The 19,049-nt window shown below is 43.9% G+C and overlaps 1 protein-coding gene across 4 annotated transcripts in view; it reads right to left on the bottom strand.

Annotated features, from left to right (window-relative positions):
* Positions 1 to 19,049, bottom strand: part of LOC100747772 (semaphorin-2A) — a 564,473-nt gene that overhangs the window by 255,231 nt on the left and 290,193 nt on the right. Inside the window, exon 1 of one of the 4 annotated variants that reach the window (XM_003490242.4) lies at positions 8,863 to 10,324. The exons of the other annotated variants lie outside the window; for them this stretch is intronic. Coding sequence (XP_003490290.1) covers positions 8,863 to 9,040 — 178 coding nt within the window. The 5' untranslated portion in view covers positions 9,041 to 10,324. Of the gene's footprint in view, positions 1 to 8,862; positions 10,325 to 19,049 lie in introns of those variants that run through there. 4 annotated transcript variants of the gene reach the window in all.

Here is a 19,049-nt window from a genome sequence, read left to right as displayed (position 1 = left end):
ACGAATCACGCCTCTTATAAATTATACCTAAGATTGAATCTACGGACGTCGCGCCGTATAGTTTTCTGAGTTCCGGGTTCAGGGAGGGAAACTTTCGATTGAATGAGAACGATATCTCGTTGCGTCCCCAGCGAGAAGAATCTCGTTAAACCGTCCACGCAAAGGAAGAAGTTGCCGGTTAAAACGCATTCAAACGGTAAGGCGCGCGAGAACGTAATACCGGCTACTTTACTACACGACGCATCCAACGACTGCCATAAACCTAAGACTTAAGGCAAGAGATTTTTCGCACGAGAGAGAAAAGTAACGCGAAGCGAACGTTGTTATTTCAACGTAGTCGCGGTTGGACAGAGAAACTTGCGCATTTCCGGCGTTTTCCTTCGTTTCGAGCCGGCGTGCGTCTTCGGGGAGAAACTAGTTTCAACGTTAACCCCGTTTCGCGGGGAGAAGATGTAGAAGCTTTCGAACACGCTCGAATTCCGAGGAGAAACGCTCCGCGTGTTTTATCGTCGTTAATACCTTAATGCCTCTAATTGAATAAAGCGGAATTCTAGCGGAATGAGCGTTTGAAATAATTTCCCGGCGATGCTTTATGGAAATATGTTTTTGGAGGGAAAAAAAAGAAATAAGAGAGAAGAAAGAATTTTTCATTGTTGCGCGTTATCGTGGAAGCTTGGAATATAAAAGCGCATTAAATTCCTGAATTAGCGTACGAGAAATCTATTGCAGTCGCGAACGCGATTATACGACGTTCATTCGATTTAAACGGCGAATTAACAGTGCTTTCAGCGCAAAACTCTGCATTGAGGAGGAATGTATCCAAAAAACTGACCAGGTTTTCCAACGTTTCGATCAGCATGGTCCACATGCACACACCGACCGAACAATCGAAACAACGTTTCATTATTTCACGAATTGACTGAAACTTCTCTCTCTCTCTCTCTCTCTCTCTCTCTCTCTCTCTCTCTCTCTCTCTCTCTCTCTCTCTCTCTCTCTCTCTCTCTCTCTCTCTCTCTCTCTCTCTCTCTCTCTCTCTCTCTCTCTCTCTCTCTCTCTCTCTCTCTCTCTCTCTCTCTCTCTCTCTCTCTCTCTCTCTCTCTCTCTCTCTCTCTCTCTCTCTCTCTCTCTCTCTCTCTCTCTCTCTCTCTCTCTCTCTCTCTCTCTCTCTCTCTCTCTCTCTCTCTCTCTCTCTCTCTCTCTCTCTCTCTCTCTCTCTCTCTCTCTCTCTCTCTCTCTCTCTCTCTCTCTCTCTCTCTCTCTCTCTCTCTCTCTCTCTCTCTCTCTCTCTCTCTCTCTCTCTCTCTCTCTCTCTCTCTCTCTCTCTCTCTCTCTCTCTCTCTCTCTCTCTCTCTCTCTCTCTCTCTCTCTCTCTCTCTCTCTCTCTCTCTCTCTCTCTCTCTCTCTCTCTCTCTCTCTCTCTCTCTCTCTCTCTCTCTCTCTCTCTCTCTCTCTCTCTCTCTCTCTCTCTCTCTCTCTCTCTCTCTCTCTCTCTCTCTCTCTCTCTCTCTCTCTCTCTCTCTCTCTCTCTCTCTCTCTCTCTCTCTCTCTCTCTCTCTCTCTCTCTCTCTCTCTCTCTCTCTCTCTCTAAACTTCTCTCTCTCTCTCTCTCTCTCTCTCTCTCTCTCTCTCTCTCGCATCAAATGCACCATTCGTGAAATAATAAATAGATGTGATTTGCATCCGCGAAAATCGTGTCGATAGGAACAGAACGAACATACGACCATTAGGAGCGTCTATTTTCCACGCTATGGTCCATCGAGGAATATATACTAGTGGATGGAATCGAAGCTCGCTGAATCGTTTTGGTAGCGAGAAAAAAAGGGCGATTCTCTCTTTTGCTATCTATCCCTTTCTCTGACCAACCAATGGCGAAGGCAAAAATTTCATTAAAATTCCAGTGGACCATAGAGCCTCGTGGCACGATGCGCGTTTTCTCTTTCGTAAAAGCCAGTACGGCTGGCGCATGGCGGCAGCAACGGGTTACGCAATCTGATGCTCTTTTTTTTCCTCTCCTTTCTGCACGCTCATTACACGAACACCTTAACCAGCTGGACGCGATAACGCGCGTTTCGCCTAAACATCCGGAACACCGCGCGCCACATTATATCCTCATTATCCTTTTTATCGTCGTCCGGAATACCGGGGCTCTCTTGGTCTCGCTTCACGGAATCGTTTTCTCTTGTCGAGCGCTCTGGCAGGGCACTTTCGCACGTTTACACGCCGGCTACAAAGTGTTTTCCAGCGGAATAAAGAGAAAGAGGACAGGCAAGAGGGGGCTGAGAGTGAAGAGATGGCACGCGAGAGGGAGGGGAGAGAAAAGAAGAGGAAGGCACTCTGGAGGGTGACTGTAATCCTGTCGTTGGAATATCCGACAAGACCGGCACGATGTTGCGTTCCTCTTTCGTTGTTCCCGTCTTCGTCGTCGTCAGGCTTTCCCTATCCCAACCTTTTTGCCTTGCGCTTCATGCGCCAAACACGAGCTAAGCTTACATCGCGGCCGGATTTCGCTTAAAGTAAAGAAAAGACGCGAGCTAATGCAGGTAAAGCTGCTTTTTCCCTCATTCTGGACATCCCGTTCTACAAGCTGTCGTTGTTGTTACTGTTCGTCGGATTTTCTGTGCGTACACGTAACCGAAGTATCGTTTTTAATTCGACGAGGTAACTCTTTACCAAAGGGGATGAGCTTCCTCTGCATGTTAATTAAAACTCGCGCTGTGTTCTTTGGTCTGGTTGAATGTTCCTTAAGGGAAATTATTTTTTAATTGCTACCCAGGCTCGAGTTAGGAGGATTGCCCCGGGCGAGCCGATTAATTTATCTCGATGGTTTCCTAAACCACCGCAGCGTAAACGATTTGTTTTTCAGCCGCCGTGCGAGGATGCGTTTGAAAGCATCGTTCAAACAGAAAGGAGAAGGACCCTCTAATTTTTAACTCACAATTAAATTATACGTACTATGCTTACTTTCAGATTTCTCCGTACAACATTTTTCTGTAAAAGAATTCGGATCAACGTATTTCTAATATGTATCTTCAGAAGGCAGACAGTTTTCTTTACAGTAATAATCTCCACTTTTTGTACTAATAATCAATAAAAAGAAACTGGATTTCGCTCTACAAAAATCTGCATAAAGAAGAACAGAATTTGCTATACACCAACGGCAAAAATTGAGACTCCAATTTGTTTCGAATTTTTACCGCGTTGTTGCTCTTTCATCGAGCCAATGATCTGGACAGACTGGCGTCGCCACCTTAAAACAGACTTCTCTACGATCTATGGATTCCAAGACGGAAAATAACTGCTGTTTTGTTGCGTTTTCTCCGTTTTCCCTCTTCTTCGCCCTCAGACTCATCGTCCGCTCTTCGCACAGCCAACCGTAGCGCGCCTTTTCCAACTCTTACAGTCAGCTTTTTCTCCCGCGTTTCCGTTTCATCGAGGGTTTCGAGAACTTGTAAGAGAAACTTACAGTTCGCGGCCGACGCAAAAACACGGAGTCGACATGGCACGCGACTAATACGCGAAAGAACCAAGTCGATCTAACCTTCTCTCAGCATCTTCTCACCCCTGTCCTGTAGAACGAAAATCTTCCTTCTCATCAAACAGCCTGAACCGGACAAGAAAAGTTGGCTAATGATTTCTCGGATGAATACGTGCCGAGGATCGGTAACTCTTTCAACGGGATATCTTGAAGGAGGTAGAGCGCAAGAGGCTTTCAAAGAGGATAATTCAACCGCGATGGGGCTGAACAGGCCGCATCCAAAAGCTTCGAGGAGCCACGTTCCAACTTCCGGAGCACGGCCAGCAAAGTCAATGTCTCGGCATTCATGGGGGGTCGTGGTCTCGACCACAGGAATGCGCGGCTTCAAATACCGCATGGTAGATGAGTCTCTGCTATCATCCTTCATTAGCCAGTCGGCCTTCCTTGCGAGCGTTCGAGAGGGTTGCTCGGACGAAACCTCGTGAGACAGAGAGAGGGAGTAGGAAGGACAGTGAATGTGCTAGCTTTTAATCTTCGAAATCTTTAGGACGTTTGGCGACGACCAAAGGGAAGCTCTCTCATCGAGACTGTCGGCCAGTTCTCTCGTTTTCAAACTCCGCGATTCGCCGCCACCTTTCGATAATTCTGTCCCTCTCTGTCTGTCTGTCTGTCTGTCTCTCTCTCTCTCTCTCTCTCTCTCTCTCTCTCTCTCACTCTCTCTCTCTCTACCTGGATACTTACGCAAACATCATTCGTAGATTTCTAGGCAGAGCAAAGAAAGTATCCCGGCAAGCTCCTTGAGTTTACGGTCGAATTAAGGATTTACGCGGGGTAATTCAGGAGTCGGGGCAAATCTTGTACGAGAGCAGATAGAGAGGGAAGGAAAGAACAGGCGAAAATAGAGAAAGAAAGAAAGAAAGAGGGTGAAGGCTCTCTTGTGCCAGGACTAATTATCGAAGTCGGGGTCAGTTTTTCGTTTATAAAATTTCGTGACCCTTTCTAAGAAAGTTCGCGACACGGCTCGTTAAATGGAACGATTTCCGACTATGAAAATTTTCCTTCGACCGAAGGTCTACGAAGTTCGAAACAGCTCGAGGAGTTGCCGTTCGATCGGCAATCGGGTTATTTTTCAAAACTACCTCGAGTTTCCGTTTATCAAAGGAGATTGCATCGCCGATAAACGAATTATAAAGATCTGATAAATTAGCAGCGAAACTTCTTCTTGAATTTGTGAATTCTCTCCTCGAACGATAGTTACTCAGAAGTTGTGTTACCTTAGAATAAATCGTGTAACCAAAAAACCACAATTTATCTTTACCGGTAAAAAAGAATTAACTGCTACGATTATCTTTCGACTTTCTTAAACTTTATCCTTCGTTCATTTGAAACAAAAAGTTTCCAGAAATTTCATATACAACATACTTTCTAATTCACGTACTTCTGTGATACTTCTTTGATACTTTGTACAACGACAACTTCTCTGCTACCAACAAACTTACGAAATTAAGAAAAAGACAAGTTAGCAATCAAAAGGGAGGAAAACCGCGTTTGCCCAAGTTAGACGCGTTTCGCGTAAATTTCATTTCATCTTAGGTGGATATACAGGCAGAACACGTTACACGTGAAATGTGCGTGCAAATTAGATCAATGGGTCAGTTTGAGAAGCTCGTCGAAATTAATATCCGTTCTGTTAGTTACCAGAGAGACTCGATACTTGGGGTTTACGATTCATGATCGTATCATGGCGTACAGTTGCAGCCACAAGTGCGGATTAAATTAACGTACTGTTTGGTATCTGAATAACGGAAAACCGTGACCTGCGGTTTTGCAATATATTCCAGTTTTTGCGCGATGAAAAAGTAGACGTGTTCTGCATCCAGTAGCGCGCATTTCCGCTATTTAAAACACTCGCGGAAAAGGTAATTGTAAAAAACGACGTTACCATAAAAATAACTCTGCCCTATGTAAATTTGTTTTCTGCGCTAACAGGAATTTTCAATACGTTATTCTATCGCGTTACTAGACAAAAGACTTTTTACATAAATTGATTGCATGTCAACTATGAAATGTTTAAAAAATAAAATGCATTAGAAGTTTTCATTATATACATGCTATATGCACATTATAAAACGTCCATAAAGCCACGAATGTTCGTTATCAAGCACGTTATCAACATCGATTTCTCTGCAGAAATCAGCACGTAATGCTCCCTTATCGTCGATCTCGCGTTACAATAACTCACATAGAATACGCTTCCATGGTATTTATATATCTTCAGTTACGCAGTTTAGCAGCACGCAGAATATGTAACGTCATACTCCGAACGCAGAATCGTTCAACAAAAGATTAGACGGCCCATTCGTCCGAGAATCGAGCGAGAGATCGAGGGTTCAACATTATCGTTACGAGAACCCCTAACATCTATTTGCTCCATGAACCGATAATGAAACAAACCCCCATGCCAGAAACAACCGTAGGCGATAAACCAAGCAGCGTGGAATCAACAACGAAAAGGAGAACGGGTGAAAATTTTCGTTTCGCCCCTGGCCAACCTGGTACGACCTCGCGAGAGAAGGTGGAGAGAGAGAGAGAAACGAGAAACTCGACGAGAGGTTCGGTGTTCCCTCCGGCCTCGGTAACAGCAATTTCGCGTGGAACGAGAGGAAAAAGTGGCGAGCAAATTCGCATAACAAGGCGGACAACCGCGCAATTAAAATTACGTTCGCGCGAGCAAAGAAAGCGAAACGCGCGACCAACAAAAAACTAAACGAGAATTTCGTGTCTCGTCTGGCCTGTTGGTCGACGGTGTGCGAGTTGAAAAATTTCTTGCGGAAAGCTCCCATCCGTTGCTCTCCGCGCGAGAGCGCCACCGATGGACCACCTTTCTCACGTGTGGCACCGCTACCCTCGACTTGCTACCTTTCTCCTGCATCCCCATCGAAACTCATACGCCTCTAAACCACGCATTTTCCAAATACAACTCGTGCATGTACAGGGCGAAGAGCATGCATACGTGGAAAAGAGAGGGGCCTGCGTTCGGTGGCTCTCAACTGGCAGAGAGGCAGCCAAGCAACCAGCCAGCAGCCGGCTCTGCCCGACCAACCAACCATTCCACATTCCATTCGACGGTTCTCTCTCCCCCGGCACATAATGAAGTCAGTCCTGGCGTTCTAAGCCCCGGTAATATCGTGTGGCAGGGCCCTCCCCGAGATAATATTGGTGATGTATGCTAACGGGCTTTTCGGTACCAGGCTACGTCGTTTTTACGTCCCTTTCGTACCGGCGTGTCCTCCTAAATGATTTACCGCGAAAAAGAGAACGCTTGTGGGGGTCGGCCACTATCTCTACGCCGTCCACCCCGCCAGTGCCACCCCCTTCCGGCTAAAGAAAAAACTTCACCCTTTTAATCCCACCCTTACTGTCCTCGTACATGTATACCGGTGGCGAAAAGCGATCTTTTTTTTTCACGCGACCATTGAAAATTCCAAGAGTAAACCACCACCGGAGACTTCGTTAACCTTCAGCCACCGAGGGTGTCTGTGGGTTGGTCTTTTATAGGCAAAGGCCGACCGGACGATGTGGAATGTTTGAAAGTTGGCGATTTATACGGGTTGCGGGCCACATTGTTCCATGAACGCGAGGGTAGCTGGTATTTAGAGCGGCCGACAGAAGTGAAACTCATAATATTAATTAATGAAAGGGTATTTACGTGGCAGTAACGACACATTGTTCCGCGAGATTTCCCGACAAGTACTCGGTACCAGGCGACGCATGCAACGAAATCATTATTACCCGGTAATTAATGAAAAGCGCATTGTGAATCAGTTTTCGCTAGCTATCGAACATGTCGAAGCGATAATGCCCGACGTTTCGGTAGAAGTTTGTCAGCCGAAAGTTTTCGATATTTTAGTTCGGGAGACAAGTGGTCGAAAGGAAGTTTCATAGTTGGTGAAAATCTTCACCAGTGGGACGTACATAGAACGTCCGGTGGATTTAAGGGAAGATTGACAAACTGTGTACCCTACTGATGAATTCTGAACGCGAGTCGGTAAACAGACATGCTTGAACTGAAAGTTTAAATCCGTTCGAAGATCCCCAGGATTTTTCCAACTTACAGGAGACAGGTATTACGTTTCGTATAGCGGCAAATGGCCGAGCCCGATTTTTATTATACTTTGGGTGTTCTCCAAATTCAATTCTTCCGTGTTTCCAATGTTCCGTTTTACGAACCTACTTACATACACTTCAAGGCAGTTTAATGTGATTTTACATTTTTCTTGAAATCATAGGAAATCGCGTATAACCTCCGAAGGAACTTTACATCACGTGCTGAGAAATTCGTTAAAACAAAGATTCAGAAATTCTAAGTCAGTAATTGGCCAAGTCGAAGATTTTCCAAACTGATAAAAACACTTGTATAACTTTAACTACGCGAGCTGGTTATCTAACATCGTATTACGTGTCTCACGTCTGTTTAGATATCCTAAATACTTCAAAATCTTTCACTCCTTCAAAATACTCTAATTGAATTGAACTTGCACTGTTGGAATTTTTTAACTCGAAAGAATAAAAGTCAATTCTTTGGACTCTTAAACGCGAGCCTTGTGTTTTCTTTGAATTTGATTAGACATATACTTGCAAGTTATATTAGGTTGTTGCATAATAAATATAGGCGAAATTTTATTTCAGTCAGCTTGATAGTATAGAATATAGAACGTTCGATAATTGTTTTTCTCTTTTATCCAGAAAATTTCAGTTTGATCGTTCATTTCATTGATTTAATCATACCAAGGTAAACACAACATGCAGAAATACGATTTTCGAACCACTTGTTTGTAAATATACACTTGATCAAACTCTGCTGCGTAACAGCAAAAACATCATAGAGAGAAAATCTATCGATTCGGGTGATTGTTAATTATACTGATTAAAAATCCTCATCTTAAAGCAATTTATATTTAGCGACACAGTTTGTACTTTACCGCCATAATTATTATGCTACAAACTACGTATTAACTCCATCTACAGGATATACCACAAAAATTGTGCATTTTTATTTAAACCCAGAGTAACCTAAACAACTTTCAGAAACATTTTCCTATTACCACAAGAATTACGTTAAAATCTTCCTCTTCCATCGAAGAAAACATCCTTCGAATTATCTCAAAATACACCACATATATATGTAATGTCGCTTGCACACAACAATACTTTCTATAGAATTTATTCAACTTATCGCTCGAACTACGAGATACAGTTCGTTTATGTAAACACAGGATCGTTTCCCCGAACACGTCCAGCATATCCGCTATCTATGCTAACACACTAATCCTAACCGCACCTATTCGAAGAAAAAAGTAGGAAAAAGCTGTATGTAGGATTCTAACCTTTATGATGCCTGAGATGAGAGCGTCCGCAGCAAGGTTGCTCGAAGTACGCGTGGCCGGGATGCGCACCGGCGGGCCTGTTTGCATGGCTCGATCCCAGGAACAGTCCCAAGACAGCTGCGAGAACAGCTGCTTTGACCAGCAGCAACATGGCATCCGGTAATCTTCGTCGTTGCATCCTCGGGCACGATTCACGGAAAGGACACACGCAGACCCAGCTGGACACTTTGAAGCGCGAGTTTCAAACGAAAAGCGTGCACAATTGACGCTACTCGACCAAAGGCATTACACTACAAAGCTTAACACGCGTATCGAGACCGATTGAAAATTTCTCGTGAATCGCAAGAGAGAACAGGAAAGGTCACTGTCAAGTGAAAATGCGTATTGTAGCGTTAAATTCGACCTGGCCTTGGTTAACAGCGCGCTACAATCTGTGTTCACGGCGTGGTTGTTGCCCTTTGCCGTTGGCAACGCGCTGACGGACGTTCACCGATGCCACAAGGCTCGTTTTCACTGTCCGTCTCACTCACCGACGATCGCGCCGTCTCTCTTTCACGCACGCCAGGTATATACGATCGACAAGGTAGAAACTCGACCGCGTGCTGTGCTTCCTTCTCTCCCTTCCACTTCGGCCGCTACGTTCGCCGCTTCTCGTCCACCAGCTTCACCAACTGTGCCCTCGAGGACAAAGGAATTCTTCCTGTGCCTCTCTTTCCTGCTTCAGAAACGACGCGCCAGTACCTCGTGTCCTTACAGTATTCTTAGTCGCAGGTAGAGGGCCTTGAGATAGGGTCGTTCGGCGAGCACCGGATACAGGCCTAACAATCAAGATTCTCCACTTTCTCTTTCTTATTTTTTCTCTTTTTTCTTCTTCTATGTTACGTGGCATACACGAACGTGATCGTACACGCAAAGTTACGAAGTAAAGATCGCTAATAGGAACGGAATACCTCTGAATCGTTTCAAGGCTTGTATCTATGATAAACGGTTAAACATGCAACCTAACCCTTCTATCCACGTAAAGCTCTATGTCACTGACGTCCGTGATACACTTTCGTTCGCGCCATATTACGTCACTGTCGAAGTAATACACAGTCGCGTGCGACCGTTGAACCGACACACGAGAACGTATACGTATATATTCGTGCGTCAGAAGAAACAACCGAGGAAATCGTTGGCAACTAAATATAAAGAGCGCGTCCCGCGACGTCACATCTGTTGCTCAGCCCACGATCGAGTCGCCGAATTTTACTCCACGAACGAGCCAGCCTTTCCTTAATCCCGTGACATCACGATTGTCGAACGATCGTTCGTACAAGTGTCACAACATGGTTTTGTGTCCATCGGCGTGTCGAGATAGAACACGCGTCTTACGACGCTTTCTCACGACGAAACGGAGCGCTGCGAGCGGCACAGATTATACAAACCTCCCTGTATGGAGGCCGCGGCACGACTGTACAGTCGTATGAGAGTTGCCGCGTTCACAGGCGGTCGGCCGCGCTCGGCAAACTTCGGCCACGGTCGGCAAGCGCTGCTCGTGCTCTGCGACTCTATGATCCACGTTAGTTTCTTTCCAATCCGAGTCGCTCGTCGTTTACCAGTTTGAACGAATGTCCGAAGAAGCATCACCCCTGATATTTCTCTTAACCCTCGCCCCGGGGACGCTTTTTATAGCTCGTATGAAAAATTTTCGACTACGTGGGGCCAATACGGACATACCAATGAAACGGCTGTTCCGAATTGGACTCTCTGGAGCGTTCAACTCTCGTTGCAAACGCTTGAATTATGAAGTGTCCCCGATTTATCGTGAAACCCTGTTATCTACCCCCTATTGCAGATTTTTCTGTGTCTAATGTTTCGAGTCCTTGACACTCGTATCAACTCCTTCTTCTCTTTACAAGTAACTTGTACGATCGTTGAAAAGTGCATTCACTTAACCCTTAACATACGGTGTGTAAAGACGATTGCGATCTACATATCGATCGCGTTTAATGGTGTAAGATGACGCAAATGTTATAATAGGCGTATAGAGTTATTTTTGTTTCGACAAAGTTCAACTACGTGGAACTTTTCCAATATTAATACAAACTGTCCGTACTATATAATGATGCTAAGTTTATACTCCAAATTAACCCCGTGAAACGTCCATGTACAATTTAAAAACACTCTATATTTATATAAGTAGAGATTTCGATTTACGTCTACCAATACGATCTAAATTTTTTAAAAATATGGTTCGAAAAAGTTAATATTGTGTTTCGAAGTCGGTTTGAGGACGCAGCAGTCAGCACTCGAACTTAACGAAATCAATGTATCGAAACACGTCGTAACGTATTCCCCGGAGGGTCGAAGGCGAAATTCAAAGCCCCTCAAAAAGCGTGGTACGTCTTCAACGGCGTGATCATCGACGGTCCCGTATAGCCCGGAGGAGAGCACGAATGTTGCGCGCGCGTTCATCCGTCACGGAACACGAAGAGAGAAGCGGATTGTATGAATAAGTCGATATGCTAATGTAAAAACCCTCGAAGTTAGCTGAGCCAACGTTGAGCTGACGGGCAAAGAAAGTTGCAAGGCATATCCGGCCCGTTTCGCTACCTACAAAGTGTTCCCCGACCAAGCGCGAAAGAAGAAACAATTTTGTATCATCCAGTGGCTGTGGTGCCGCCATTACCACCATGCTTGACGCAGGCCACTCCCTTTGTTGTCGTCCCTGAAGAGGGAGAATGGAACCTAGCAAGACGTAAGGGAAGTCGTAAGAATTTTAGAACAAAGGAAGAGAGCCGAGTCCTTACAGAAGCCTGGCTTTTCTTAACTTTCTCTCTCTCTCTCTCTCTCTCTCTTCCACCTTTTGCCTTGTCTTCTAGTCTAGGAACTAGCCGGTTGCACCGCGACCAACAAATCTACCAACCGCTATCCCATTTCATTGAAATAGTTTAGAATTGCATGAGCCACCCCTACCTCTTTTCCTTTGTCGTTTCTTACCGGGCCAACGAATCCTCTCTCTTGCGTGGCTTCTAAACGCGAACGTTCAACCTTTCCTCCGTTTCGAAAGAAAGATCGTTGAAAGTATTGTCCGTATAGACGTGACTTTTGCTGTGGTTAGTATCTGGAATATAAATTGTCAGGATACGACACATGCAGACACCAGGATCTCTATTCTTGCCAAAGAGCTCTGTCGAAGAAGCATTTGGACTAATTTACTTACCAAGTTGCAACGTTTGAACTATATCCCTATGGCAGTTTTAGTCTAAAGAAGAAGTCACAGAACTTACTTGTTAGAACTATTGTTGAAGAAGAAAAGAAGTTTTTGATATTTCTACATTTACTTGTAATGTATAATAAGGCAATAAATAAATTTATCTATACAAGAATATACGCTTATTGCAATTTGGTAATAACGACGAAAAAAAAATGGAAGATAATTTATTTAGAACGCCACTGTTTTTCTGATGAAGTATCAAAATATATATTTCTAAGTTATTTAGTTCCAAGATCTTTTTGCATATTAATATTTCCACGTATATATATATATATATATATTCCACATATTAATGAAAAAATGCATTATTCAAAACACTCAAAATTATTATACAATCTGGCAAGTGTGCAATTATTATTCCTGAATGCAACGTAATCGAAAATGGGTGAAGCAGCCGTTGAGTAGTGCAATGCAATGGTTCTCGCCTAAGAGCACGTATAATACACCCTTTCATGTTTAGATGAGTGACACATCCGAGAGAAACGACGTTTTAACTTTGGAACTTCTTACGAACGATTCGTCTTGAATAAGAAAGAAGGCATTATAATGTCGGCTGTTCCGCGGCATTCATTGCCGGACAGCATTTCGTGATGCGGTTGATGGGGGAGGCTCCGTGAATTTCCCGACGCCTGGTTAAATTTCAGCAAGTTCCCATGGAAGTTCTGACTTATGGAACGACGAAGGCCTGAATGGACCTCCGTGCAACGCAGAAACACGCGATTCGAGGGAAGGGGGATGTGATAAGTTTTAGCAAAGTTAAGTTGCCGTTTAATGTTTCGTGTTTGATTTATAGACGTGTGAAACCCAGTTTAATAGGATCTCGTCCTTATGACCAAGAAAGAATATATGTCTCTTTTCTTATGCTGTAGCAATATCTTATAAATTAAACAGTTCTTTGTATTACGAAGAACCGATATAATTTTATAAGTGATCGATTGAAGCAATAATGGTATCTCGATGTTGACTTGAAGATCATAAATACTGTTTTATTAGATACGATTTCCGAAGTACATAGTATCAGTAACAAGAACCTCCGCTTGTGTTTGTGTTTCAATTCTACCCGGGAGAGAAAATAAAAATCTAGTTTCGAGAAGAACACGACTGAAAAGATAACCACGTATTCGTATACTTAATCGTGTTCGAATAAAACGATTTCGCCTCTGTTCGAATCCGTATTTCCAGTGGAAATATTTTTACGTTATTTCCATATTCCCTCCTGTTCCCGTTTTACGATTCTTTGACAGCCGCGAAACCATAAAATCCGAGAGTATTAAACGATTCCTTGAACACCATGACGGCAGATCAATCAGAAGAAGCGACGATCGGTCGCGTATCCTATGGATGCTACATCGGACACAGTCGGATTCTTCGTTTAGTTCCGCTTCGACAAGAGCAAATGGTTGGTTTGTCGTAAAAAGAGCGGCCGCGCGATGAGAAGGCTTTCGCGAGATATTAAATATTCAAGAACGCCAAATCGAGTCCACATTATCCTCTTATTCCGCGAAGGTACTTCTGCGTCTTTGAAGCTGCTATGCTTCGTCGCTTCCGAAGAGCAAATCGACGGATCCCTCTTTAGTACGTACGATTCGAAAATATTTGTCACCCGCGAAGATCAACAAAATCTAGCGGGTAAAGAAATGGAGGAAGAGTTAAAATATAAAGAAAGAGAGGCAAGCAGAATTTCCTTTGCGTTTCGTTGCGCTCTATCAGTGTAGAAATTTTTCGTCTTTCCCGCTTGTTTCAAAATGCATTTCCACGCTTTTCCCCCTAAATAGCAAAGCGTCCCCTCATGACACTCTAATTTTACCGTTTCTCACGTTTTCGTCCCTGGTGTAATATTTTTCAATGAAAATAAAAATGATTTACGCGGGTAACGAATCTCTTGGCCTAATTGAACAAACAGCGCGTTCATCAAATGAGAGAGAAGAAGCAGCGGCAGGGGAAGAGTGAAACGTCGACTTAAAAATTCAACAATTACGTCGACCCAATTTCCTCCTCTTTTAATCGTTGGACGTTGTTACGCGTCACAGGGATGAAATATTAACCGCGTTTTCGCGCCGCTCTTTCAACGGCTAAGAAACGCAATTCACGGAGATCATTAGATCGTCATTACGAACTCTAATTGCGACAAACTAACCGTCCCAATTGCTTCTCGACATCGATCCACGCCTCGTAAGGCAACGATTTCCATCCAGCTGGTGCACGCGAGCATGCGAGTGGCGAGATAATTGCGCCAGTCTCTTGCTTTTTATTATTCCGACTTATGATTTTTAGCCGAGGAGCACGCTCGATTCGCGTTTATCCTGGAAATAATCAAGACATGATACACTGCACGATACCACACCAAACGTAACTTCCCCTTTTCTTCTGCTATCGTCTACCCTTTTCTTTCTTCCGGCTGATGAAACATCGACGAGGTCTCAACCTACTAAATTATACCCAATATCCACGCAGCGTAACCCTCACTTATCTCCGCGGCGAAACACATGGTACGCGACAGCATCGAGATCTCATCATCTCGTTCGCGAAGTCGAAGAACAGAATCCGACCGATTCCTCTCGCCACTGGCACCGGATAATGTCTTACTTTGCCATACGAGTCTCGCGCCGGTGTTCTTTTATTCGACGAAATCCACTTAACCCCGTGTTTCCTTCCCGCGCCGACGCGGATCAAATTAGAACATCAAAGCGTAGGACGCAATTCCAAAAGGTACAACGAAAGGATGATCTCATTTAATTTCCTCCCTCCGAACTTGAAATACAACGGCTACAAACAGAATGATATTTCACCCTCATGGAGCCGTACTTTTTTCTTGATCCTATCGAACCAAAGATTCACGAGGGATCGAAGGGAGAAAATGGGCGTTGTCTATGAATAACTTTGCGAAGATTCTGGCTATGTAAGTAGTACGTAAGTATGTGATATATAACTTTGACTTGATTTTTGATTCTTGGCATCTTCTTCGATAACATTGAATAATTTTGATACGATCTTATACGACTTATAAAACTTGTAAAAGGTGAATATGATACTTTTTCAATTAAATTCCATTTGCACCATTTTTCACATTTCTTGGAAGGAAATGTTAGTAAAATCGAAGGATTTCCAGAGTAAGTGTTGCTTTATATAAAAAAAAAAGACATTGTATCGTAAGGTCTTCCAGAATGACTCAGTAAAGACGGAGGCAAGAATTTGAAAAAGTGTTACGAGGCGTTCATTCGATTCACGTCTCTCCGGAGTAAGATCGCGTGGCGCCCCACGGAGCTATTAAATATAAATAAACGCAGAATTGGCTCCAGGCGGTGTTGCGCGTCACTGGAAGTAAAAAATCCATAACGATTGCCGGTATAATTGACTTCATCCGGGAGAGAAATACATTTCATCGCTGAATAATCGTCCTTTTCACCCCGCAATGAGTCTGCGTATTAAAAAACCTGCGAATAATCAATCCAGACGTCCGATCGATTCGCGCGGAGAAGAAAATTACTTTCCGATACAGAGGAACACGGAGTTCGGGCCCTGCAACTGCTAAACGAATCACGATCAAAGGGAACCAGTCAATAGAGGCGCGCGAAATTGTGCCAAGGTTTCGTCGGCGAAACAACGAGTAGGTCGTCATTCAATAACGACAAAAGGATCCGGTATCCTCCTAGGAGTGCTCTTGTCAGAATCGTATCGTATTGCGGCCTAATCTAGGGAACGACTTTGATAGTTAAGACGTCTTTGCTTCGGTCGGTGCAGCCGGAGATTCGACGCGGAACCTTCGAGTACTAAGGTAGGTACGTGTACTATGAACGGGTCTGGATGGGTTACGAGAATGGCTCTCTGGTAGGTTGGAGTGGCCCGAAGATGGAGTAGGAAGGAGCAGGAAGACCGTCTACGGGGAAAGGGGATGAGAGTGGTCTGTACGGGGTGTAATCATCAAAGTGACCCATACCCCTTTAAACGGCTCACACCTCGATCACAGACAAGCAGGCCCGAGCCGTAGCCGCCGAGTGATACCAAGGCTGCCGGCCTAGGGTGTCACGGTGGATTTAATTAATGCAATTTAGCATCCATCCATCATCTCTCGCGTTTTTGCGTTAACGAGGGCCGCCAGCTTCGCCGTTGTAGCCGTTGTGTTGTCGCTACTGGGCTGCGCTAGGAGAACCACGGGGGCACTTTGATGACGAGCAAGTCTCTCGATTATATCGACACCTGGACCGCCCCAATGCCACCCTCTCTCTTCGTTCTCTGCCTCACCCAACCCTCTATATATCTCTCGACCTTCCTTTTGCCTAGCGAAACCGGGGCTTTACGGTCATCCGTCCGTATTAAACTCTCTCTTCGTCATGGAACGCGTACGTTAACCTAGTCCCTTCTAGCTTCATGCCTGTGTACAAGTGTGCGTATACGCGCACACGGTTAGCGTTTATACGGAGGCGACAGCTGCCGATACATCCTCCATATCGATGCGATAGACGTCCGGGGATAATAACAAAAATATTAGACGTCGGGAAAAAGACGTCTCGACGTGGAACACTTTCCCCGGGCGCATCCCTGCGAAAACTGCAAGGCGCGTCCGCGATCGTGGTCAGGGATAGTTGGCTCACAGGGAACGCAATGTAGAGCGAGTCTAAAAGAGATGGATCACACGCCAACCCTCGATAAAATGAACCTTGTAGAACGACGATGGGGTTTTTTTACGTTGCACCCCGCCCGGACCACGTTGTCGCCTTTCGGATAGCGGTTTCATAAAGCCGAGGGCAAGAGGCTCTCGCGAAAGTTTGCGCGGTGAATTTAACGTCCGGGCCGGTGTCTCGGGCGCGAAATCTGATTTATGAACGACTTTATTGGAAAATGTAATCGATGCTGGCGACGAGCTTACGTTTAGCGCGCGCATGGATTTTTGCAATTTCGTAAGTGTAACGTATCGATTTCTTGAGACATTGATAGGAGTTCCCATGATGTCTTCTTGAAGAATTGTAAAAGGTGTAAAATACAGCTAGTATATTTTATTTATCAATAAACACTCCTGCATAATATTGAATATAAAATTGAGATTGATCATGAAGGAACTGCTTTATTGATCGTAATAGATCGAGTTATTTTTAGCACATATAATATTTCACATTATCCAACATTAAGTGATTATAGGAATCAACCGTACAATCTTTTACAAACTTTTGAAAGAATTAAAGAATTCTAATCATTCTCCTTAAATAGAAAATATACTCCTTACTCTATAAATCCTCATCGTTCTAACATGACATAAACATTTGTGTGATATTTACACACTTATAAATCCTTTAAAATCCCATATCTTTACGTTCCTCCTTAAGAGAAAGAAAAGTTATCGTACACCAACTGTATCAATCTTACAAACATCTTGTTCGATCGTACGAAATAAGCGCGTTTACTTTCTCTTTCTCGATCGGAATGCCAGCGGGCAGCACGAAGCATCGCGATCGTTCAGCCGGATCGCGGTCGTTTTGTAACAACGTCAAGGAGGAATCCTGTACAGAGAAAAGATCGATCACGACGAAACTGGGGCGTGTAAAGCGCGGATGAAGTCGCGATTCAGTGGCTGTTTGTTCTTTACAGAATCGAAAGAGTGGAATGGAAGTCGGTATAGCGTAATCGCGAGAGGCGGAGCTCCCTCGTCGAGCAGAATCGTTCTCGATAAGGCGAACGAGAGGGAATCTTCTTCTTCTTCTTCCGACGTGGCCCCGGCAAACCTTCGAAATGACCGCGATCTCGAGTAACCACGCGCAATGAAAGAGGCAAGAAGAGAGGAGAGCTTTCAAGCTCGTGAACAGGATTACCGGACGAGCTGTGGTTACCGTGCTCCAAAATAACGTCGACGAGGGATAGGTATCCGCTAATGTCGTACGTTACAACCACAGGAACGCGAACCTTTCCGCTGTTCGATTTTTCAGACGATAAAGACCGTGCTATTCCCTTGAAAGAGAGGTTCGATTGCTTCCATTGCGTACTTTTCCGCTCTGTGGCTAAGATCGATCCGCCAGTTAATGAAATTTGGATTTCTTTCGACCCGGTTGTTTCACCGCAGAGAACTTTCTTCCTGTAGCTGTAGTTTTGCCATGGTTTTACGCTTCGCGTCCCTGCGAGTGTTTCCACAATTAGGTGTCCCAACGTTCTCGTGTGTTTAATGTAGCGGATCGAGGAAAATAAAATTACTTTAAACATTGGAAATTGTTCAGTTAATGTTTTTGTCAGTGTTTAATTAATACTCGCTCTATAATATTTTGATGCATTATCTCTACCTGTATCTCGAATTTTAGTTTCTACTTTTATTTGTCTCTCTATAGACGAATTAACGTTCTTCTCTTAATTCTTAATATTTAGAAGACACAAACGTGAATGTTGAATTACACCTGTCTGGTCTCGATGTTAGTTTTGATCTTGTCAATGATTTCTATGTCAATTTTAGATACTTTTAGATACTACTGTCTTGAAAATGTTCACAGCTCGTGAAAATAACAAATTCATTTTATCACGCAGACGAATGAATAATAGAAACTTGATCATTCATCCGTTCACTGACATTTTTGTTCGCATATGTGTATTATATTCAGAACTAAATTAAAGAGAAAACAATCTAAAATAAAACCGAACATGGAATTGCAAAAAAATGCTCACTTTGAGATTCACACATGCACGCACACACACAGTCCAAGAATTGGCATAGTCGCTCCACTTTCCTCGTGACTTTACCTCCATTTCACGTTACCACAATTTCCCCAAAAATAACTAACACGGAATAAGTAACAGTATCGCGGAGATCGATAGTATTGCATTGACTGACAGGATAATTGACAGTGCCGAACAAGAACAAGGAATGATCACAAAATTATTCTTTCTTCAACACAATACCACCCGTGCACTATATAAAATCTAAGTATGCTTTTTATTGATATAAAAACGA

Source organism: Bombus impatiens, unplaced genomic scaffold, assembly GCF_000188095.3.
Source record: "Bombus impatiens unplaced genomic scaffold, BIMP_2.2 scf_0418, whole genome shotgun sequence".
In the NCBI taxonomy this organism is placed as follows: domain Eukaryota; kingdom Metazoa; phylum Arthropoda; class Insecta; order Hymenoptera; family Apidae; genus Bombus; species Bombus impatiens.
Note: the sequence above shows the minus strand (reverse complement) of the source record. Positions and strands in the feature narration are given on the sequence as shown.